The sequence below is a fragment of the Gorilla gorilla genome, chromosome 13, assembly GCF_029281585.2.
Source record: "Gorilla gorilla gorilla isolate KB3781 chromosome 13, NHGRI_mGorGor1-v2.1_pri, whole genome shotgun sequence".
NCBI lineage: Eukaryota > Metazoa > Chordata > Mammalia > Primates > Hominidae > Gorilla > Gorilla gorilla.
This window is the reverse complement of record NC_073237.2, coordinates 91,506,851-91,530,574: the sequence shown is the minus strand read 5'-3', so window position 1 is coordinate 91,530,574 and position 23,724 is coordinate 91,506,851. Positions and strand designations below refer to the sequence as shown.

Below are 23,724 nucleotides of genomic sequence, written 5' to 3'. Positions count from 1 at the left end.
GCTGGAGGCTGGCCCAGGCTCCCCCAGAGCCACAGCACTGTGCTGTCCCGTGCCTAGGAAAGCAGATGCTGGCAGGAGGAACACATAACCTGGGCTCCTGGGGACAGCCAGCTGTGGCTGCCTGCCACAAAGGACACAGAGAGCCGTCTGCAGGGGAGCAGCTGTGAGGGTCAGAGGGACCTACTAAGAGATAATGTCCCCTCCCCCTGTCCTCCCCAGGCCTGGAAGGTGGCAGGAGAAGAACCTGATCAGACCCTTCCCCAGACACAAGGTACCCCCACAAGCCTAGACCTGCACTGGAGATCTGAACTTTAAATCTGAAATTATGATAAGGGCTTGCTTGGGTCCCTAGGAGACTGGACAAAGTCCAGCTGGGGATAGGGATGGGAGAAAAATGTAACTGTTTCATTTTAGACCCAATCAAATGGAGACTGATCAGCAAATGAATCACACCCCAAAACAAGTCAATTTCTATTTCTCAGCTTTTTAGAATCCTTTTTTCTAGATTAATATACAAAATACGGTAAGGTCTTCCCCTCATCCCTATCCCCAGAGACTGCCTTCAGTCCCTACTGTGCAGGTGGCCACTGGGCCAGTGTGTTTTACACACACACAATGTATTTTTCCTTTTCCTCCTAACAAAGATAACTTCATGGATTGCATTCCTCTGTACCCTGATAAGAATATATATTTACTTTATATAATTACATTGATATTTAATAGGATATCTTGACTTATGATTCCCCTGAGTGCAGGAAGAGATTCCCCATTCCTTGTATTAATGGTTGCAGGGTAGTCTATGATACTACAAATAATGCTAAGATTAGCGAGACCCTGACAGATAGACACAAGTTTACATCCTAACAGTAAAGACTGAAAACAACCTCTGATGCAATGAAACACAAGGTGTGGGTCATCCGGTGCCCTGAGGGTATCTGTGTGCAACTTCCTAGATGTGGGGTGTCCAGATCAGTGTGTACATCTTCACTTTGAGAGGCTGCTAAATTGCCTTCCATGAGGGTGTAGCAATGTACACTCCTGCCAAAATCGACGTGAGACCCCACCTTCCTGTACCATCACCACCACTGAATTACCAAACTTTTGATAAGTGAAAAATGGTGTCCATGAGGTCCTTTAGTTTTTAATTAAGAGAGAACTTGAGGAAGGGACTAATTAGAAAGGTGGGGACAGTATTATGGACACCAGCCAGGTACGGTGAAGTACCAGAGACCATGGAAGCGGTAGCTACCCACTGGCCTGAAGAGGTGGGAGGCTATTTCTGGAACAGAGAGAGCTAGAGGCCTGGGAGGGGCTGCCAGCCTGCAGAAGGAGCGGGAGAGCCCCCATCCCCATCGGGGCGGCTTAGGCATTCTATTACCAGTTGAGTATGGATGCTTTCTTTTCTTTGTTTGTTTGTTTGAGGTAGGGTGTCGTTCGGTCATCCAGGTTGCAGTGGCTCACCACAGACTCCACCTCCCAGGCTCAAGCGATCCTCTGACCTCAGCCTCTCAAGTAGCTAGAACTACAGGAATGTACCACCACACCCAGCTAATTTTTTTTTTAATTACTTTTTGCAGAAATGCGGTCTCTTATTGTTGCCCAGGCTGGTCTCAAACTCCTGGGCTCAAGCCATCCTCCCACCTTAAGCTTCCGAAAGTGTTGGGATTATAGGTGTGAGCCACCATGTCCGAGCATTTTTTTCATGTGCTTTAAAAATCCTTTCTAGCAACTGTCTATTCATATTCTTTACCATGTTTTTCCTATTGGATCACTGGCTTTTTCTAGTTAATCTGTTGATTGTTTTTGAGTACTAGGAAAATTAGCTCATCTTTGATGAAACTGCAGCTTTTTCCAGGTTTGTCAATCTGTCTGACTTTGTTCATGGCAGTTTTGCTTGTATTTCTTAATTGCATACAGTTATCTGGCTTCTCAGTTCTCTTCATTTATGTTTAATGTTTCATGGGTACACATGCCAAAAGTAATCAAATGGTACACTTCAAATATTCACATTTTATTATATTTCTATTGTCAATATAGTTGAAAAATTTAATGACCTTTAACACTGTGATTAAAATTCATCAAGTCACTCCAAATCTATGCCAGGAATCACCTGAGAGCCTAGAGTCAGCACGTATTTCAGCCCTACACAGACCCAGATCCCAGACCATGACCAAAGGGGCGAGGGAGGAAAATGATGAAGTTGGTGTGGGAGGGAAGGAGACTGGGCAAGTAGAGAAAGAACAAGACGGCAGAAGGGAAACAGGGACAGGGCACGGAGAAGTGAGAACTGAGCTGCCCGTGGCAGTGAGCACAGGGTCCTGGACACCTGCAGCACCCACACCTCTGCCCTGGTGCCAGCCTCTCAAGCACCCAACACCTCACCTATCAAGGATGTGCTCATCTCTTCCCTCTGCTGCTGCCGGTGCTGACGCTGGGCAGCAGACAAGCAGGTGGCCTGGGAGGGGGAAGAGCAGGTGCGGCCCGGGCCTGGCTGGCCTCCTGACCTGCCGGAAGTGGGCGAGAGCTCACATATGAAATAAATCAGCACAGCTCTCGCAAGAAGAAGGGGCATCTGGGTCTCTGGATCCTTTCCATGTCATCACAGTGAAGTTGACTTTTGCACAACACACAGGTGTGCACCCTTGAATGCTTTAGTCCAATAAAAATTACTTTGGACATCTGCTGTTCAAAGTGTTCTGCTTATGGGACATGCTCAACAGAAACAATGACAGTGCTGCCCTCACTTAGCGTACAGGTGGGGGTAACACAGAGGTGCAATTTATACTGTTGGAAAGGGATTCAGCACTTTCCGGGTTTCCAAAGCCTCCATGAATACAGGGTAATGACAGCAAAGATTTCAGCATTCTCCTAAGAGTGCTCCACACAACTGGTTCTTTGAGGTTGGGTGCAGGTGGGAGGGTCTTGGAATCTAGGGTGGGAAGAATGAAGGGCAGGTATGTGGAAGCCAGTTCACATCAGGCACATATCTGGCAGTAGAGAATTAAAATCCTCAAGGAATCCAAGTAATGGTTCCAGGATTGTGGACCCTACCCCACTGACAGACTGCCGCAGGGAGGACAGGGTATGTCTGTGGTACAGGCCTGAGCCACCTAGGAGGCCCAAGCAGACATGCAACCTGGGTATCCAAAAAGCACGTGGAAGGAAGCACACACACAGGCACTGGCTATGAGGATGGGGCTCACTGATTCCAAGCACATTCATGGCAGCCAACTGCATGACAGGCACTGGGAAATGGTGCGGGGCAGAGTGATGGTCAGTACAAACACGTATGCATATCTATGTGTGCATACGTATCCACAAATATGTATATGTAGAACATATAGACACACACTGAAATCAAAGTGTTATTTCCCAACGCTTTCCTTCACTACACGCAATGCAGTCTGGTATTTTTATTCTTTGTTTTTTGTTTTTTGAGACCGAGTCTTACTTTGTTGCCAGGCTGGAGTACAGTGACGCGATCTCGGCTCACTGCAACCTCTGCCTCCCAGGTTCAAGCGATTCTCCTGCCTCAGCCTCCCAAGTAGCTGGCAACACAGACATGTGCCACCACGCCTGGCTAATTTTTTTGTATTTTTAGTAGAGATGGAGTTTCACCATGTTGGCCAGGCTGGTCTTGAACTCCTGACCTCAAATGGTCCACCCACCTCATCCTCCCAAAGTGGTGGCATTACAGGTGTGAGCCACCGTGCCCGGCCTGCTGGGATTATAGGTGTAAGCCACTGCGCCCAGCCTGCTGGGATTACAGGCGGGAGCCCCCGCGCCCGGCCTGCTGGGATTACAGGCGGGAGCCATCGCGCCGGCCTCTTCTTTCTTTTTTTTAAATGCTGGCTGGTGACCTACTAGATGGATTTCATGACCCACTGTGTCTTGACTCCCGGACAGTATGAAAACCTACATACAAGCTCGGCTTCCAGAGCCTGATGCTCCAGGGTGGACCCTCGTTGGCTCAGGCAAGCTGCTCTAACCAGGCCCCACTCCAGCTCCAGCTCCCCAAGATGAGGGTTAGAAGAGCGTCAACATGCAGGGAGGGCCACAGACAGGCTGGGCTGGCATGAGGTAGGAGGTAGGAACCACATGGCCGAGCAAGAGCCTGGGCCAGGTCAGAGACTCGCAGCAGGACAGCAGAGGGAGCAGGGGAGTCCCAGGAGTAGTAAAGGCCTGGGAAGAGCTACAGCTTTTCAGGCCGTCTCCTGGGAGGGAGACCCAGGGACAGGCACCTGGGAATCCTGCAAACCATTTGTAAAGATGGCTCCCTTAGCCTTGCCCCAGCCTCAGCCCCAGCCAGACTCCACTTCTGCCTTTACAGGAAACTTATCACACACTACCCAAGAGGTTCCATGGAGCTGAACTCTGGAAGGCTCAGAAACACAGTGGAGGGGGAAGCCTGCTCTTCTGACTTCCTGCAATGCTAGAAAAATGGCACATGCCTAGGAGGGCCATTCAGAAACCACATCTTGGATTTGGGACACAGGTCCCGTGACAACGGGCATGTCTATGATATAACCATAATTTTAACTAGGATATGGTAAAGGGGCCTCCCCCTTATTTGACTGCTTTTTTTCTTGGAAATAGGAAAGCTGCTGAAGCTTCCTCACAACTTGAACCACTCTAATCTCTTTTTTAAAATAATATTTTTTAAGACAGAGTCTCACTCTGTCGCTCAGTCTGGAGTGCAATGGCATGCTCATGACACACTGCAGCTTCCAAATCCTGGGATCAAGTGATCCTCCCACCTCAGCCTCCCCAGTAGCTGGGACTACAGGTGCATGCCACTATGCCTGGATAAGAGTGGGACCCTGTCTCTATAAAAAATACAAAAACTCCTGGGCTCAAGTGATCCCGCCTCAGCCTCCCAAAGTGCTGGGATTACAAACATAAGCCTGGCTCCTAATCTCTTTTTAACCCAAGATATCTTCATGTGTCCAGAACCAGATTCCTGGTAAACTCCAGAAGAGAGGCTGGCAAATTTTTTCCTTCAAGAGCCAGATATTGAGCACTTTTGGCCTTTTGGTCAAAGCAGCCTTAGACAACATGTAAATACGTGGGCATGGCATGGCTGCCTTTGGATAAAACGTTATTTACAAGAACAGGCAGTGGGCTGCACAGGCTCAGGCTGGGGTTGGCTGATCCTTGCTCTAGAATGGGTGCCCAAGCTATGGCTCCCAGAGCACAGCATACACAGTGGTGTACTGGTGTTCATCCCCCAACATCCACCAACATGATGTCACTGAACACAGAGACGAGGCAAAAGGTGAACAACGGCCCCATGAGTGGGTTTGGGCCAGCTTTAGCACGACCCCACCAGAAAATCAGAGGTGCTCCTTAATGCTGGTTCTGACACCCTGGGCCTTATTCTTCCCTCTGCAGGTCAAATTCCTCTGTACAAGGAAACATGCTCTGGCATTCATCTTGAATCAGACTCATTAAAAAGGGGCACTGTGTCTTTAGAGTACCCCAATACTGGAGACAGAGTCTGAAAACCAGTGTCTTACAGAAAAATTACTCTGCCTGAAAAATAAACATCATTCACAACGGCCTGAGCAGACATGGCTACAGGCACGAGACAGAGCAGATGAGCTCTTAGAACTCAGCCAGTACACCCAACTTGGTTCCAAGAGCTGCGGTGCCACCACCAAAAACCATCAAGACCAAAGACAGGAATGGCCTCATTGTCTCTTCCACGGCAATCCTGGAGCCAGGACTCAGTTTGGTGCATGCTCGTCACCATGCTTAGAAAAGCACGTATGGCTCCTTTTGGTAGCTGCTTTCCTTGCTTTATTTTTAAACATTTAAAAATTATAAGCAGATGACTATACATAAATACGGAACCCAATGTACATGAAATTCTAGCCATTCATGTCAAATTCACTTTTGGTCTTTCCAACAGAAACAATTGATACAGATACATATTCAGCATCCCAAATTCAAAAATCCGAAATCTGAAATGCTCCAGTGAGCATTTTGTGTGTGTGTGTGTGTGGGGTGGGGGGAGGGTCATGTCAGCACTCAAAAAGTTTGGGATTTTGAAGCATTTCAGAGTTTGGGTTTTCAGATTTGGGAAACAACCAGTTAATACAAATATCCTAATAACTGAAAAAAATCTGAAATCTGAAACATTTCTGGTCTCAAGCATCTTGGATAAGGAAGACTTGACCTGTATATTACTTTGGGTTTTTCCTTCTCTCTGCCTGCCACTGTTGCATTTACTGGCATGGTGCCCTTCTGTTAATACACTACAGCTCACTGTCTTTCCGTCTTCTGATGACACTACAAAGTCTCAAGTGTGTCCTAGTAGCCTTTAGCCTTTTAACAAGAAAGCTATGCTGGGGCCAGCAGACAGAGGGTACAAGGAAATCTGCTGTGACACTAGATGGCATTGCTGTGGCCACAGCTCATCCAGCAGACCCAGGTTCACTTGAGTGATGTGACGCGTCCACATCTCCTAGTTCACCTCTGCAGCCCAGAGATCAGCTCCCAGTGTGCCCTCACCGGCCACTCTCAGAGTTGGGCTTGCAGCCTTTCCAGCTCCCACTGCTCTCTGCACTGCCGTGTCCTTCTCCGCTAGTCTGATGTATTTATTTACAGTATCATGCAAGTCTGGGGCATGCATGGGCCTCTGCGCCATCTTTGGGCCTGTCGCAATGCCCAGCACATAGTACATGCTTGATAAATGCTTCTGAGTAAACGTACCACTTGAAAACTTGGAATGCTTTTCAGCTACTCTGAAATTATAATGCACAGTTAAGAGGCTATAAAATGCTTTGAAGAATGCCACCAGTCCTATTTATAACAGGAAGCACTCCCCTTTCTTTTTAGTCCTTTTGATTTTCAAATTTACTGTTGAAGAAGGAAAAAAAAAATCTGTCCAGGGAACATGATCTGGGAAGCCCATTAAACCTCATTTAGAGTTCCATTTTATTTCTGTAAACAGAAAGACCAGGGCTCATGGCTCTTGTAAGTTAATAAGTCTACCCTGCAATAAACAAACCTGCTTTGTCAATTTGTGTCCTTAAATTAGATTTAACTTGACTTTACGGTGGGCTGACTGGCTGGTAAGGGGGGCCTCTGCAGAGTAGCCACAGGGCAGACGGCATTCCAGTGGGGGACTGCCCCGGGGGCTTCTGGACGGGTGGAGGCCGTCTACCTGCTCAGTCCCATGGAAAGAGGAAAAGAACCTTTCACTGTGTGGTGATCACATCAGGGCTGTCCACATTTGTGTTTTCATTCTTTTCTTTTCTCTCTCACCTTTTCTGCTCCTTATTTCTGAAGGGCTGCAATCTGAATGTTATTTTTTAAACTAAAGGAAATTAAAAGTTACTTTATTTGCTGCCGCAAAGCCAGGTTAGTAAATTCCTAGGCACAGGGTTAAGAGGACAAATGAAGCATTGGAGGCTCTTACCACCCTTGCTGGAGTCAATTCCTACAGCTCTTGTCTACACCTTAACTGGTTAGAGCTAAAGCAGCAGCAGTGTGCTGCTCAACTGCTACCAGGGCCATCACACTCGACATGCACATGGAGATCATGGTGAGGGTCAAGTGTGATGACAAACATCAAATATTGATGTCAAATACAAACGTCAAGTATGATAAAAGAGGCAACCTTGCTTCACTTGTGTGGTCTTAGACAAATCTTAACTACTTTTGAAAACCTGGAATGCTTCTTATTTTCCTCCAAATAGGCTCTTTTATTTAATAACACTGGTGCTATTAAAGGCTCCAAAAAGTACAACATGGGAGCCCATGTGGGGTTCACTTTGAAATATGGCACAGTTTGCCTTCCTTCCATACTGAAACTGCTCATCCCTTCCTTCCATACTAAGACTCTCATTGAATGGCTATCCATCTCAATATGTAATTCTGAAATTAGAAAATAATACACCCTACCTTCTTTCTTCAATTTATTGACATGTAACTCACAGCCTTTGCTGAAAGGGACTTTTACTGCTGGCAGAAACAGTGACCATCGTTACCTCCTCTAATAAGCCCTACAGACACTTGTCCCCTTCCCTCACTTTCCCTGGAGGTGAATTCAGCCTGGAGGACCTCCCCAAGTCTGAGGGATGGCTGACTCTCTCCCATCACCTTGCTGTGTCAGACATGAAATCCAGGTAACATCATTCTCCAGCAAGTAAGTCGATTGGGCATTGAGGATAAAATGGTGACTAAAATAGATAAGCACTTGTCCTCTAGGAGCTTACAGTTCAGCAGGAAGTTTAAGAAAAATCCAGTAAACCAGCAAGCGTAGACTCGTGTTGGTGACAAAAGCCACGAAAGGGTGCATGAGGCAACAGGGAGTGAACAGGGCTGCAGCAGGAGCGCAGTCATAGCTCCTTAAGAAGGGCCATGCACACTGAGGCCTAAAAAAGGAAAAGAAACCCACCACTCAAAGGGGGCATCCTGAGCCCCGCCAATTTCTAGCCATATCACATTTTACTCCATGAAAGAAACTCAGCCTTCCCTCCCCCTTCTCTTCTCAGTGGCTATTTCTTCTGATACCCTTCTGTTCAAGAGCTAGAGAAACAGGCTTTTAAAAATAAACCCCAGAGACTAAAGAACTAAAACTATACAACTTTTAGGAAAGATACAGGCATAAATCTTCATGACCCCGGCAATGATTTTCAACAAAACAAAGGAGATACACTGGACTTCATTAAAGTGAAAATTTTTATACCTCAAGGGATACCATCATATAAGAGTATATTTTTGCAAACTGTATTTGAGAAGGAACTCGTATCTAGACTATATAAAGAACTATTATAACTCAGTAATACAAACACAAACCAATTTAAAAATGAGCAAAAGGTTTAACTAGCCCTTTCTCCAAAGAAGATATGCAAATGGTCAATATGCACATGAAAAGATGCTCAACACCATCAGTCAATACATGAAAAAAAGGAATGACGACGACAGTGGGGTACCAAGTCACATCCAACAGGATGGCTAAAATAAAAAAGACGGACAACAACAAGTGCTGGTGGAGGCCGAACCCATACTCACTGCTAGAGAAAATGTAAGATGGTTTAGCCACGGCAGAAAACACACTGGCAGTTCCTCAAAAGGTTAAACAAGGGTTATAATCCAGCAATTCTACTCCTAGGAATATACCTAAGAGAAATGAAAGCATATGTCCACACAAAACCTTACACACATATGTTCCTAGCAGCATTATTCACAATAGTTAAAAGTGGAAACACCCTAACTGTCCATCAGCTGATGTGTGGATCAACAAATGCCATCCATCCATATGACTCAAAATATTTGGCAATAAAAAGGAATGAAGTAATGATATATGCTACAAAGAAGGATGATCCCCGAAAACATTATGCTAAGTCAAAAGAAGTCAGTCACAAAAGACCAAATATTATATATAATTCCATTTATGTGAAGGCCCAGAATAGGCAAATCTATAGAGACAGAAAAATGAGTGCTTGCCTAGGACTGGGGAGCTAGGGATGACAGCCAAAGGGTACTGGGTTTCTTTTGGGGATGATAAAATGTTCTACAAGTAATTGTGGTGATGGTTGTACAACTCTGTGAATATATTAAAAACTATAGAATTGTATACTTTAAAATGGGTGCACTTCATGGTATGTGAATTATAGCTCAAAAAAGTTACTAAAAACAGTTACCCCTCACCCTAAGAACCAAGTTGAGAAAGGCTGTTTTGGCGAAGGGTACTATTCTACACAGTCTACTCTCGAGAAAAACTACCTGGTGCCCTGAGAGCCGAGGCCATGAAGTCAGCTTTGGGCTGGCTGGTTCCCTCAGTGCCTGGGAACTTCCTGTGCCCAGCCTGGGCATTTGCTTCCACCCATGGATGGGCAAAACCAGGTGGTCTACAGAACACAGTTCCATGTGGTTCAAGGTTGCAGCAAAGCAATATGCAGAGACTGAACAGCCTAAAAATCATTTTTAGTGCCACCCCACAAAGTTTAGCCAATCTCTACTGTGTTTATGTTCTAAATATCATACCCTGCCATCCACACAAAATTCCACCATTACACGCAGAGCAGGCCTGGGAACGTGCTTCCGCAAGCTGACTCCGTGCGAGCGGCCTGAACACAAGGGGTAAAGCTCACATCCTATCTGTCCTGTGAGGTTCTCACAGCCTGAAGTCCAGACAGATCCACCTCTCACATCCTGGTGTGCCACAGTTCTAGAGAGCAAAGATGGTGTACATGAAAGCCACCAGAAGGCAGAAAAGCCACCTGGAAAGCTATGTTGAGAGCTGTGGCAGAGTGAGCCCTGTATTTCAGGGCATTTAAGGTATACTTTAAATGGGAATATGGCTAAGTTTACAACAGTAAAAAGAGACAGCAATGTTCAAAGAAAGTTGTGTGGTTTCTGGTGTGGATTTCAGAACAGAAATCCAATACAAAAGTATGTAAACTACTGACTGAGCTGTAAAGAACCCAGAAGCACCAATTAAAGCCCAATGCATTAATTCCACTCGAGAAGCCTTTGGACACACAATGAATATGAGATGCTGCTGGTTTCCTGGCTATAGCGGAAGAAGAGCATCAGGGCACTGCTATTTAGACCCCAGAGAATGTGTAAATCTCCATCTCCATCTTTCTGAGAAAATCTATACAGACTGGAGAGCGCCCTATGGAGCAAACACAGAGGCCCTCACATCTTCAGAGGTCGGTAACAGTGGGCCCACTGCTGAACCCTGTGCAAACAGCAGACGGCAGGGACACTCTGCAACCAGTGGCTTTTCTAATAAAGTCTGGCTGAACCTGTAGCTAAAAGCCACCTATTAAATGCCCTCTCTCTTTAAACAGATAAATGCTAAGCTGACCATTTAAGAAAAATTAGCCAGATTATGCTGTCCATGGCTTGCTTCTTCTTTACTTTCATTTGCTATAAATTCACAGTAAACAAAACACAATCTTCAGGAACAACACAGGAAATTATTTATCTAAAAAAGAAAGTTCTTTGATTTTAGATCAGCTTTTTAAAAAAAAAATCCCTTTATCACAGTATAACAGGAGAGATGCTGTTGCAGGCTTTCCACAGGAAAGTTCCAGAGGCACTGAATTGAATAACAGAAAGAAAACCCTAAGAAGGATGTACTGAGAGATAGACCGTCCTGACTTTGAAGGAATGTTCTGAAACATCGATTAAATGTTTCATAAACCAAATAAGACGAAGAAAAAATGCACAAATAAAACCAGAGAACTCTATTCTTTCTCCTATCATAAAAAGCAGATGGTTTAAAAAGATATGTCTAAAGTAACTAAAGACAATTACCCCAATCCCTTTTTTCAATCTATACCCACCCACCTTTTAAACTCTAGAAAAGGAATAATGCTCTGTCAAAGGGACAGCCATGACCCTCACAAGCATGGTCTCAGCTTTCTAAAAACCTGAAGTCACACTATTCACAGGCCATGTTCTAAAGTTCAGACTCATCGGTATCTGGCCTCTTGATCTGTAACCTAAGGTTGATGGCATCAACGGGCCAGTAAGCCAGACCCCTGTACCTGCAATCATACTGTGAGAAACGGCCTAATGCTGAGTTTCTGTGGTTGCCAGGTGGAGGTGGCAAGTGTCAACTTGCCCTTTCGGGATCCCGGGGGGACCTGGTTCCTTGTATTTTACCCTATAAAAGCATTTCACTAATTGCACACACTACTCTGACACTCCACAATGGTGTCCTTTTTCATGTTCAATCTGAAAACCTGCCTTGTAGGGCTCTGTTCCACAATGGTGTCTCCTGACAATGCTGGATGATGACGTGGTGAGCCAGCTGGCTTAGTAATGAGGCCCTGGATTCGCCTGCACCAAGGGCAGCCAGCAGGAGAAGGGGAGGAGAGGAAAAGGGGGCCTGGGTGGGCCCCCTGGACATCACCAAGATGGTGCCGGCACCTTGGCACTGCTCCTATTCATAAGCCTCGGTGTCCTACGGGGCAGAGGCCTTGGTGCCAGCACCGTGGTGGGAGAGGAAGAGCTGGGTGCTGCCCTCACACACCACCATGATGACAGGACCTGACGTCAGCACAGCCAGAGTTTCTGCCTTTATTACGCTTAGACTCTGGATCAAGGCAGACAAGAGGAAGGACTTCTAAGTTCAGCACGCTACATATTAATAAATCTAAAGCATCGAGCATCCTGAAACGGCAACAGAGCCCAAAGAGATTATATCTAACCTTTCCTCTAAGCCACTCTGTAACAAAACAAAATAGAAATGTCTTACTTATTTGTAGCCAGAATACTATGAAAAAGCAACCAGGGAAGAAAAAGAAGCTCCAACAGCAGGGAAAAGACCCTCCTGAACACTTCACATCTCCAAGCCCTCCAAAGCAGAAGACGAAAGTCGTCTCTAATGGAAAGAGTTCTAGCACTGAAAGGAACGAACAGAACCACAACTATGGATCAATTTTAGAATCTGGAGATGTAACAACCGTCAAACCTTCATTCTTTGCCCCTTTGGTAAGTTCCTCTAGAGTTCTATTAATCATTAAGTGCTTGAGTCACAGAACTATGCTTTTGGCCCAAATGAAATTCATAAATGAGCATTAAAGCTGTCACATGATTGTGTTGCTGGAGTCACAACTTCCACCTTTGGACTGCAAATAAATGCTATGGTGCTTTCTTCCCAAGTAAACAATGTATTAGTAACAGCATATTAAGATAAATACCAGCTTGTGGACCCGCCCCCCGACCAATGGCTTGTGTACGATGCATCAAAAGAGGTAGACGAGGCCAGGCGCGGTGGCTCACGCCTGTAATCCCAGCACTTTGGGAAGCCAAGGCAGGTGGATCATGAGGTCAGGAGTTCGAGACCAGCCTGGCCAAGATGGTAAAACCCCATCTCTATTAAAATACAAAAAATTGGCTGGGCGTGGTGGTGGGCACCTGTAATCCAGCTACTCGGGAGGCTGAGGCAGAATTGCTTGAACCTGGGAGGTGGAGGTTGCAGTGAGCCAAGATCGTGCCACTGCACTCCAGCCTGGGAGACACAGCAAGACTCCGTCTCAAACATACAAACAAAAAAGAGGTAGAGGAGACCTAGACCCATTACACAGGGTCTGCAGGGCCTCTTCAGCTACTGCCCGTGCTACGGGACAGGCCTGTGACGCTGGTCGTTTTTTCCATTTCCAATCAACCTGGAGTTTCCTTTCTATCCTGGAAGGCAGCCGGATGAGTGCTGAAACAGGTATGCCCTTACAATCTGTTTCCTCACATTCACTTGCTCCTACTAGTTTAGTTTGCAATTCTACATGAAAGAGTGGAGCCTCCCAAGGTTACATTCTTTGGCACTTTGGGAGAGTATAGCTGGCTTAGGGTGGCCTTTAAATGTTGTTAGCAAGCTTTTTCTAGCTACTCCCCTCTGTGCTGACACCTTACTAAGTTGAGATTTTTTTTTTTTGAAACTGCCTTTTGTCAATTAGCTGTAGTCAGTCAGCAGGAAGAGCCGCTCACGTGCACACGAGCACCTGGGGCCAGGCATGAGGGCCAGACCCTGAAGGGAGACCTCCAGTGAAGCGGCACCCCGGAGAAGACATAGTCACAACACACGATACCCACACTTTCTTGCTCCAATCCAATCTCAGAGTCCTCTTCCTTTCAATCAACACTATTTCCCCCATACAGTGAAGGGAAGAACGGGTGCTACCAAATTCTCCCAGAAAACTAATGTTCTTATTAAATACATCAACCAAACTCAAAGCAGGGCACGCTGCAGCGTGGGCCTTTCGGATTCGTGGCCACCAGCAAAACAACACAGGGGGAGCCCATCCCCTGAGGCATGGCCCCAGTCTGAAAGCGCTCAGTGGAGTCTGCAGAGATGCTGCTGCCTGAAGGTCAGTCATGGACTTCCTGGGGGAAAGAGGTCAGAAAGCCAAGGTCCAGGGATCCTCATCTCACTGCCATGGCTAGCTATTTTTACAGCTTAAGAGACCTGCTAAGGCAGGCAGGAAATGTGTTCCTTAAAAAGGGATCTTAGATAACATCTTTTGTTCCCAGAGTTAGCTGTCAAATATATTTTTTATACTTTTATGGCTATTTGAGAAATATACTCAAAAACTGCAGAAAGACAAGGTACTTCTGTGGAATGGATTTCCCTTCGGCTCATTTTCCGTGCTGGCTGCAGTGGCCCAGCACCCACCCATAGTCCTGAGGCCTGCTACATACAAGATGGCTGACTTTGAGGTCAGCTTCACTCTCCAGGCCAAGGAGCATCAAGGAGCGCAGCCTGTGCCCGCCCTGCAGAGGGGTGGCAAGGCAGGAGGTAGCCTGGGATGGTTTGCCTACTCCACCCATGCTCTCAACTCTGTCTGTCCTCGAGCACTTTTCCTTTCACATTCTGAACACGGGGGCACTGCCTCCATGAAGAGCATACACCTGGGTCTTCACATCACGTGATGCAGGCACATGGAGGGCAGGCAGGGTGTGCATAACCTGAGATAGTATTCAGAACCCTGGCCCCACAACCCCTCGACATTCAAGCCCTTGGCAAGCAGCCGCAGCAGACTCAGTGCTACACTCAGAACATCAGACCAACAGATCAGATGCTCTGTGAACACAGCCCATACACAGAAGCAACACACATAGAAAGAATGGTTAATAGTAATCTCGTCCCTCCTTTCTTCCTTCTCTGTGTGGGTGGGCCTATACCGGCCCATCCACATGGAAAGAGGGAGGGGCAGATGGGGATGGCAGCCCAGGAGCTAAAGCAACCATGGAATAGGCTTCTCACTTGCGGCCGCTACATCCCGAACATGCTGCTCAGCCAACAAAACTCCTCAGTGCACTTTGCCATGAGGAGCAGGAACAGCTGGAGGCAGCAAGATTACCCTTCTGGAAAGGCAGCTTTACATATGCATCTCGGTCACATGTAGAGCAAGGGAAGCCTTTCTGCGTTATCTCAAAAATATAGGGGCACAGAAGGTAAAGAAATCTGCCCCCACCAGGTCCCAAGCACCCCTGCGCTGTACTAGAGATCTGCCCCGTCAGCCTGGGCAGGTGTTTCTGCACCAGCCACCTAATTCAACACTGGCCTTAGCACCCACAGCCGTTCATTTACTTAGGAGCTGTCTTTTCAGAAGAATGTAAGCTTCCTAAGGGTAACTAACCTTGCCTGTCATTTCCACTGCTATATTCCTGGTGCCTAGTGGAATAGTGGAATACTTGTGAACTGCATGAACGCAGACCACACTGGTCATATAAACTGAGCAAAGAAGTAATGAGACCCTAGCGTCTCATCACCAGGGATCTAGCTGAAGAGACTGCCTTGTCCAGCATCATGACATAGTTTGTGCAATATAAAACAAGCAACTAAATAAAACCTGTTACACTTCTCAAAGATTCTAAGAGGTTATATATAACAACTAAGTTGAGCTGCAAGAACAGGACATGTTTTATGCTAAACGGAAGGGGGCCACCTCACGGTTTCCGGACATCAAGTGACAGGTGCCCGGTGCCTGCTCTGATCCTCCCCTCTGGTCTGTCCATGCCCATCAAAGGGTCCTGGAGGTTCGGTGGTACTCCACCCTGATTAAAACACAGCCTAATGACTATATATAGCAAAGTCTTTTAAACACTAATTAAAAATAACAGTCTGGCATTTGAGAACTCCTACATACAAAAATATAAGAGCTGAAATAAACAGCAACAGTTGTAAATTTGGTCTATGCTCAGGTGGGTAAAAAGCTACATGTCCCCTCTGGAGTTTTTCAATCACTGTTGAGTTTATGGGGCTTTAAAATGCCTAACAATGGCCATCTTACCTTTTGGTTAATAAGGAACGGGCTTTTCTCAATTACTCCATTTTAATGATTATAAAATTCATTACAATAATATTTAACCTAATATATCCCAAATATCACTAACACTATAATCAATTGGGACGCATTAAGTTATTTTGTCTTTCTTCATTCCAGTGTCTTCGCTATTCATTGTGCATTTTATACTTACAGCACATCTCAACTCAAAATAGTTGCATTTAAGTGTTTAACAGCCACACATGGCTAATGGCTGCTGTACTAGACTGCACAGTTTTAAAATGCTCAAAACCAAACTTACTTTCTGCATTTTGGGAGTCTTACATAAAGAGGTTTTCTGTTTAAGCTCTTGTTTTTACTTAAGATGTCTGAATACATTATTTACTATTTTGTATTTTTTTAAAACCCTGGAATTTGTCTTAGGATTCACACTGCATTCCTCACAATAAGGTAGAAGATATTAAGGACTATATCACATTGCTTTCTCGCAAGCATCCAATTGCCTTTTCCAACTACAGCTGCTAGATTTAGTTTTCATTCCCTTTACACATGGCTCCTTTCCTGCCCTAACTGAATGCAACCAAGAAGCTCTGACACATCTGAGCCAAGTTTCCTTAATGTGCAACAGAATGGCACCACCGTCAGTGGGCACAATGACCCACCCAAGTTTACAACTCAAAAACATCCCACTCATTCCTTTAGGAGACTTATGTCCATCTTTATGATTTAAGAAGAAGGAAAAACTTAAGACCTCAAAATACTCTGGTTAGACGCATAAGCATAATCAGATTAAAGCACTTAGTTCTTCACTCATACAGCAAACACATGAGATTTTGCTAATAGAAATGGTGGTTTCAATAGTTTGGGACTGCAATGGGATCACCATTCTTCACCAACAGTGGGGGCCTGCTGGTTAAACTCCTAGAGTGTTCCTGGTTACCTCTGCATCCTGATCCTGGAGATGGTATGTCCTCTGGAGGCTTTGCAGAGTTCGGGGGCTCAGAGTCTTCTGCTCCAAGAGATGTTCCAGAAGCAAGACCAGCTGGTCTGGAAAAAGCTAAAGACAAAACCAAACAGCCTATGAAAATGCCATTCAGTTGATGAGAAACAACACCCAAATGTTCAGACTGAAGACCACATACCCAGGGTAACCTGGGTGCTTTCAGCATATATTGGCAACATGGAAAGACTGTTCAGCTGACTTTTGTAATTCCTCAGGGCCTACATTGTCTGGATTCCCAAAGACACTACATTCTAGGGTCTGCTTTGGCCCCGTTTTCCATGACTAATCATTTCAGTTCTATACTTAGAGCAGATCAAAACTGTGCTTATCTTAATAAAACATTATCGTGGTTTACTGGATCTCTTCCTTTACAGCACGCATACACCAGAAAATGTAATTTAACCTAGACAAAGATTCAAGGAGCCATCCAATTATAGGCAAACACCTGGAAATTTCACAGAAGTAAGATGTGGCATTCAGTCTTTTTACCACATAAGCTCTGCAAATATACCTGCTGCACACTGAGAAATAAAGAGCAAATACTGAAAGAACTGTGTCTTCCCTCCATTATGAAAATCATACTTATAATCCATTAAAAAGCTCAAAAGGCTGTACACAACTATATGTGCAGCTATACACACAGACACACAAAGTTACCCATATTCCTGAGTTCTCATACAGGAATGGTCAAAAGTGGTGTTACAAGTTAAGGGCAAAGACAGGAGATAGTCTTTACATGGTACAAAAATAAAACACAATGTATGTGAAATACAAGAAATGAAAAGAAGCATGTGTAAGACTTCATCCGTGTTACTCGCTATGCGACAGCAGGGCCAGGCCTGGTGGCCCTGTGAGATCGGCCCTGTAGTGCACTGGAGGAAGAATCAATTTGAGATACGCCTTGTAGGAAGTGAAAAATATTTATTCTAAAATCAAGATTTTAAAATTAATCCTATGAATTCCATGGTTCTCTCTGCTGAGCTTCTCTCCATCCCTGTGTATGTGCAGATCATTCCTGTCAATCCCAATTACAGGTCTGGAAGCTGATATCAAGTCAACAGTACATTCATAAGAACACCTGGATTTTAATTGCCACTTTCTGATGTTCTAAAACAATTTTTAAAAAGTACTGGTTTCCCTCCCTGCTCCTCATCTTTCTGCCCCCAAATGTGTACTCTGCCTGACCCTCCCTACCCCCTACCCCCTTACCCCCTCACTCATTCACACACACACATATACTTTTCCAAAAGGTATGCGGGGGGCAACGGGCAGACAGCAAGCACTGCAAACACCACACCCACCGCACCATTCCACTAGGTATCCGTTTTCTCACCTCACTCTTCTAAGTTCTAAGAAAGCTCCCACTTGCCTACAGACAGAGGCAGAAAGAAAGGAGACAAGACACCAATGCAATCACTTGGTTCTTGGGTATATTCTGTACTTCATAACATCGCTTCATCTGAAAGACATGCTGTGGCTATTCTCTCAGGAGAAACAAGGCGCCTTCAGCAAAACTGCAGTACAATCAGCACTGACAAGGACCCAAAGAATTACTAACGCTCCATTTCTTTTCATGAGAAGTCAAGTAATTGCAGCATGTTTTAAAGATATCAAATTACTATATAACTACTTGTAACAAAATCACCCATCCACCATATGATATTAAAAAGAAATCTACTGTTTTACAGAAGAGGCCAAACCCAGGCCCCAGCCTCTGGTAGGCCTCCTCACCATTCATACCATGAACACTGCCGGGTGCATGTGGGTATCCAGCACTTCTGCCCAGGCAGCCCAGTGAGACCGGTTCTCTTTCTCCCTCTGCCCTCCTTCTCATTCCAGTTCATCTCACCCTTCAGCCTCCTGTGATGTTCCGAGAGAGGTGCTTTCCTGCAGGAGGCTGGGCCTTCAACCCATGGCCTCAAGTACCCCTAACCCGTCTCCCAGGGCCACTGACTGAATGCCCTCCAGCCCTTGAGCCCTCTTCCCAGTGTCTTCCTTTTCACCCCAGTCGTGGGATCTCCCCACTTCACCTCACTACTACCCTTTGTTGTGCTGCTGTCAAACAGCAGCTCCACGAGGGGTACCCAGGCCAGGCCATAACAGGATGGGGACCTGCTCTACCCCACAAACACTCAAAACTGGTGAGCAGCATTTCTCAAGACAGACAGTCCGAGGACAACAGGCGCCTGGCATCAAGGCCCCTCCAGACAAAGGCAGGCAGGCTTTGGGGAATGGGCTCAGCCTCACAGAGAAGCGATTCTCCGCACCACCAGCCCCTAAACACCCTTTGCCAGAAGTGGGGCCTCGTTTGCTAACTAAATACAGAAGGAACCAGCCCTGCCAAATTGCAGAATTACAGGGAAGGGGAAAGTAGAAAGAAAAGCATCTCCCCATATTATACGCTTGTGCTTACAAAGAAGCCTACTGTTAGAACTCTCATTTGGGATTTGGTCTAAACTAAAGAGACACACAGAGCAAAGAAACCCTGAGTAAGACAACTAGCTTGGTCCTCAACTTAACCCCAACTAGGTTTAACCAATAGATACAGCTCCAGTTTAAAATCAAACAATTACCTATATGTGAACCTACAAAAATACCTGCATTCATACCTGTATATCTGAGTTTTCTTTTAAGCTGAAAGCTCAGCATCTCTACACAGAAACAGAACCAAAAGGATCAGTGGAAGCTTTTGTCCTCTCCAAATTTTACACAATGAAAATATTTAAAGCTAAACTCCCTGACTTAAGACCGCGAGATGGAAGTAAGGGAGGGAGCACACTGACTGACTCTAATTTGAGAGAGGTAAGAAGCAAGGGTGGACACTCCCCTCAGGTATCTGCTCCCCCCGAAACAAGGCCCCCAACCACAGTGCTGCCAGAGCCAGCTTCATGCTCCCAGGTTTCAGTGAGTCCCATTCTTCTGAACAGACTTGAAATGACTCTCACTTGGTAAACAACCTGCGGCCACCTGGCTTTTAGTTGTAACTATTCTAACTCATGGGGGGAAATATAGTTTCTGAAAAAAGTAGGGAAAAAAAATCAGTGAACAAACGTTATTTTGGGACACAGACAATAAAACTAATAAAGCATCTTTCATTTGCAAAGTACACATTACAACATTTTTAAAGGATAAGATAATAGACCTTAAAAAGAGGATATTGAAGCAAAAATGTGGTTAAACAGCTTCCATACATTTGTCTTTGTAAAATAAACATTTGCTCCCCGTAAAGCCACCCTACAAATGAAAAAGCAGTGGTCATGTAATAAACCAAAATGTTTGTAAAGCAAGTGAAAGAGACCACATATCAGCAGATGTGCTCAAGGCAGCACCGGGTGGTACGAGGAGCCCGGGGCGGGCACAGGGGGAGTGGGACATGCTATGTGGACCACTCCACTTCCACCCATGTGGAAATCAAAGCAAACTTCACATGACTTCTAGGCCAACTGCGTTTATTTATTTATTTTAAGATCAGCTGAATTTAAGACTGAAAGGCCAGCTGTGTTTAATACAGCAGCACTGGCGGGAGAGAGATAAGGCTTTGGTCGTACCACAGAGTGATCGTGAAAAATAAAGGACCTTACCTCCAAGCATCATCACCTAAGAAAGCAGCTCCTTCAGACAGTATAAAAAGAACTTGCCTTTATTTCTGGGGGCCCAACAGTGCTCACACCCACAGTTCAACAGTGACAGGAATGCAAAAGTCCTTTCCTTTGCATAAACAAGAAATTCATGATGGGGTTATTTTTTCCATACAGAGACCAGCTCATTATTTTTAAAATGCATCTGCCTCGGAAATTTACACAAAATAGGACTACAAGGTGCCAAAGTGATGTGGGTACTTGCAAGAGAACTTCACAGAACTATAAAACTTACTGAAATTAGTACAAGAAATAAAATGCTAAACAAGGTCAGTCAAGTACAAATGCTGCTTGTTAAGGATTTTAGAAGTCTGTGTTCTACTCTAAACATGGAAGATTTCATAGTTGCTAAATACTAAGAACTGTACAAAGAAAAAAGTCCACTGCATGTTTTTCCCAACTTCAGAGTCGACGCAAGCTGTACGACTTTGAATGGTTTGGGAGAGTTTTTATGCATGCTCTTGGAAAGAAAATATGAATTTTCCAAACCCACCCTCCTAAACTAGAGGCAGCTCAACTAAAAAAAACCCCTGACTCTTCCAGAAGCCTCTTACTGCTGTCATGGGGGAATCACTCACTCTGTGCTCCCAGAAGACCACCCACGCAACTGAGGTTCCGCCACCATTTCTTCCATTAGCATGATGCAGAACAGGCCAGCTCACCTCCTACATCAGAAAATGCCACGGACATGTCCCATGACTGACCTTGCAGAGGCAGGGCCTGTGACAAGAGACCAGCAAATGGCAACATCCAAGCCCCATTGCCTGCACCCCTCCGAAAGCAAAGGCGGGCACCTCCCGGTGTGGCCCAGCTGGTGCGCTGCAGCCTCACACGAAGAAAGTCACTGTGCGGCTCCCCAGACAGAGAATAAGCCTGGGACTAATGCAGCCACGGATTGACAGTGGCATGAGTTCTATTATTACCCCATTATCACTCTGGGATCTGTGCCTAAATGAAGCATGCTTCCTCCCTGATGCCATTTCCTTTTATCCTGGCTGGAGACTAAAAGCGGATCAATGGGGGCAATACATATGATGTCACTTCAATTTACAGCCACGGCCTCCCCCTCTCCAGTCTGTCTGAAACACACAGAAAGATCAATTCTTCCCAAAAATGGTTAAAAAATGCTTAGGGAGCATTCTTCTTCCAGAAAAGCATTCTCTGCTATATTTGTCTATGTTACTACGCAGGGAACTGTTTACATGGAGCAAAAACAGAAGAAGCGGTGGGGGTGGGGGAAATCTCAAATTCTGTATGCTGGAGACTTGCTGGCTGAAATTCAACACAAGCAGGGTCCTTTGAAAGTCACATGCAGGCGGCCTTCGGGCAGGGGCACAATAGAAACCAGTTTTCTTTTGCCCCTTGGATTAAAAAGGTGATCCCACTGACATAAAATATCTTTCATTTTTATAAAGTTCCCCCAAAGGCTGACAAATCCTCTTTCACTCTTCCCAGAAAACACACCCACCACCTTAGCAGACCCTCAGATTGCCCCTTCAGTCCACAGGAATGGGAGGAAACAGCTTCTAATCACACAGTGTCCGCATTAAAGGAGACAGAAAGCTTGGCTACAGGACACGAGACAGAACTTATAAACTAAGTCATCTTCCAGACTCGGCTCTGAACCAAATAAAACACAGTGAAAATCTCTACGCTGCATAAATTTTCACATGGTGCTTTTTGCCAATAAGGCAAAATTAAGATATAATCAATGAAGTTCCTCAAAACAAAACCAAGAGTTCTCCCTCCTCATACTCCAAAAAGAAACAGAAAACGTTGAGAGCCACAGAACCCAGGTGCAGTCACCCCTTACTGCCCACACACTAGCCAGGCCACAGTCTTCAATAAACAGTCTTCTTCCATCTGTTACTTTTTAAATGATAAACATTTCTAAGAAACAAAAGTAGACAACTTAATAATACATACACATATCAGGTGTCTGCCCAAGAGCCTGCCTACTAGGATATCATGACAGAAATGAAATATATTTATTCTAAATTAGTAATTTGTATAATGGAAAAATACAATTGGTTTGAATTGCTGCTGAAAACACAATTCAGAAAAGAAAAACCTTTATATGTTGAAGCAAAAACTTAACGTATTTTAAAGAATTGCCAAAACTTACAAGTAGAAGTCTCTACTGTTCACATTATTTGTGGGGCATAAAATTGGATTTGCCAGCAAAGGAAGTCACCAAATAATTAAGAGGAAAAAAATTTTCTTCAAAATAAAGAAAATCAATCAATTGGTGCATATTTGTCTAGCAGAATCAGTTATTTCTGATTATCAAACATCTTTAGGGAGTATGTCTATAAACAAATTTTGGAAAGAAAATTCAAGTAGCAGCAAATATTCATATAGCTCATTTTATACAAAGAAAAGCATATTTATTAGATTCTTGGGAAATTCTAATAGTTACAGTTCAAAAAGATTACTACAAATTTTGAGCCATGGTTTGCTTGTGGAGTTTCTAAAAGTGGCACCACAGAACCTAAAACAGACACATACCATCATTAGCAAATACTATCTGAAATAATTTACTGGCATAAATAATTCTCATGTTTCCAGATTGTAAGGGTCAAATGTTCCCGTGCTATTATTCCCCTAACTCTTGTTAAAAGCATACACTATATGCAATCTAACACAAAGCATATTATTTAAATGATGAAACATGCAATCCTCTGGTCAACTGGATCTCTTACAACCACGTGTACATTAATATTTTATGTTATTATATATGTTGGAAGCATCATAAACACTCAAATTGAAAATTTCCAAGTATTTCACAAGAGATGTGTGGGATCCTTGTGTCCACCTCCCCAACCCCAGATCCTGCCAGACCAATTACAAGGGGCCAAAGGGAAAACATTCCTGATCTATGCTTCTCAAGAAAATAATCACTCATGAAAAAGAAACTAAATTCCTTAGTGATTCTGTCTATCCACCCTGCCATGACAACAATGGCATGTTCAATATATGCCTGAGTATTTCTAAAGAAATTGCAATACTTTAAAGTATCAGAATATTCCTAACTTTTCTTGTATTCACATTTTCATAAAAATTTCCTTCTTTTTGTTTCCTTAGAATTAATGCTTTTGCCACAAGTGGTAGCTCACACCTGTAATCCCAGCACTCTGGGAGGCCTAGACAGGAGAATGGCTTGAGCTCAGGAGTTTCAGACCAGCCTGAGCAACACAGTGAGATCTCGCTCCCTACCCACCCTCAAAATTAGGTGTGGTGATATGCGTCTGTAGTCCCAGCTATTTGGGAGGCTGAAGTGGGAGGATCATCTGAGCCCTGGAGTTGGAGGCTGCGGTGAGCTATGATTAAT

The 23,724-nt window shown here is 44.8% G+C and overlaps 1 protein-coding gene across 8 annotated transcripts in view; it reads right to left on the bottom strand.

Annotated features, from left to right (window-relative positions):
- AOPEP (aminopeptidase O (putative)) overlaps positions 1-23,724 on the bottom strand; it is a 362,088-nt gene that overhangs the window by 9,512 nt on the left and 328,852 nt on the right. For all 8 annotated transcript variants that reach the window (XM_055349953.2, XM_055349961.2, XM_063696576.1 and 5 more), the window contains one exon: positions 16,693-16,809. In XM_055349953.2, the coding sequence (XP_055205928.2) occupies positions 16,693-16,809 (117 nt within the window). The remainder of the gene's footprint in view (positions 1-16,692; positions 16,810-23,724) is intronic.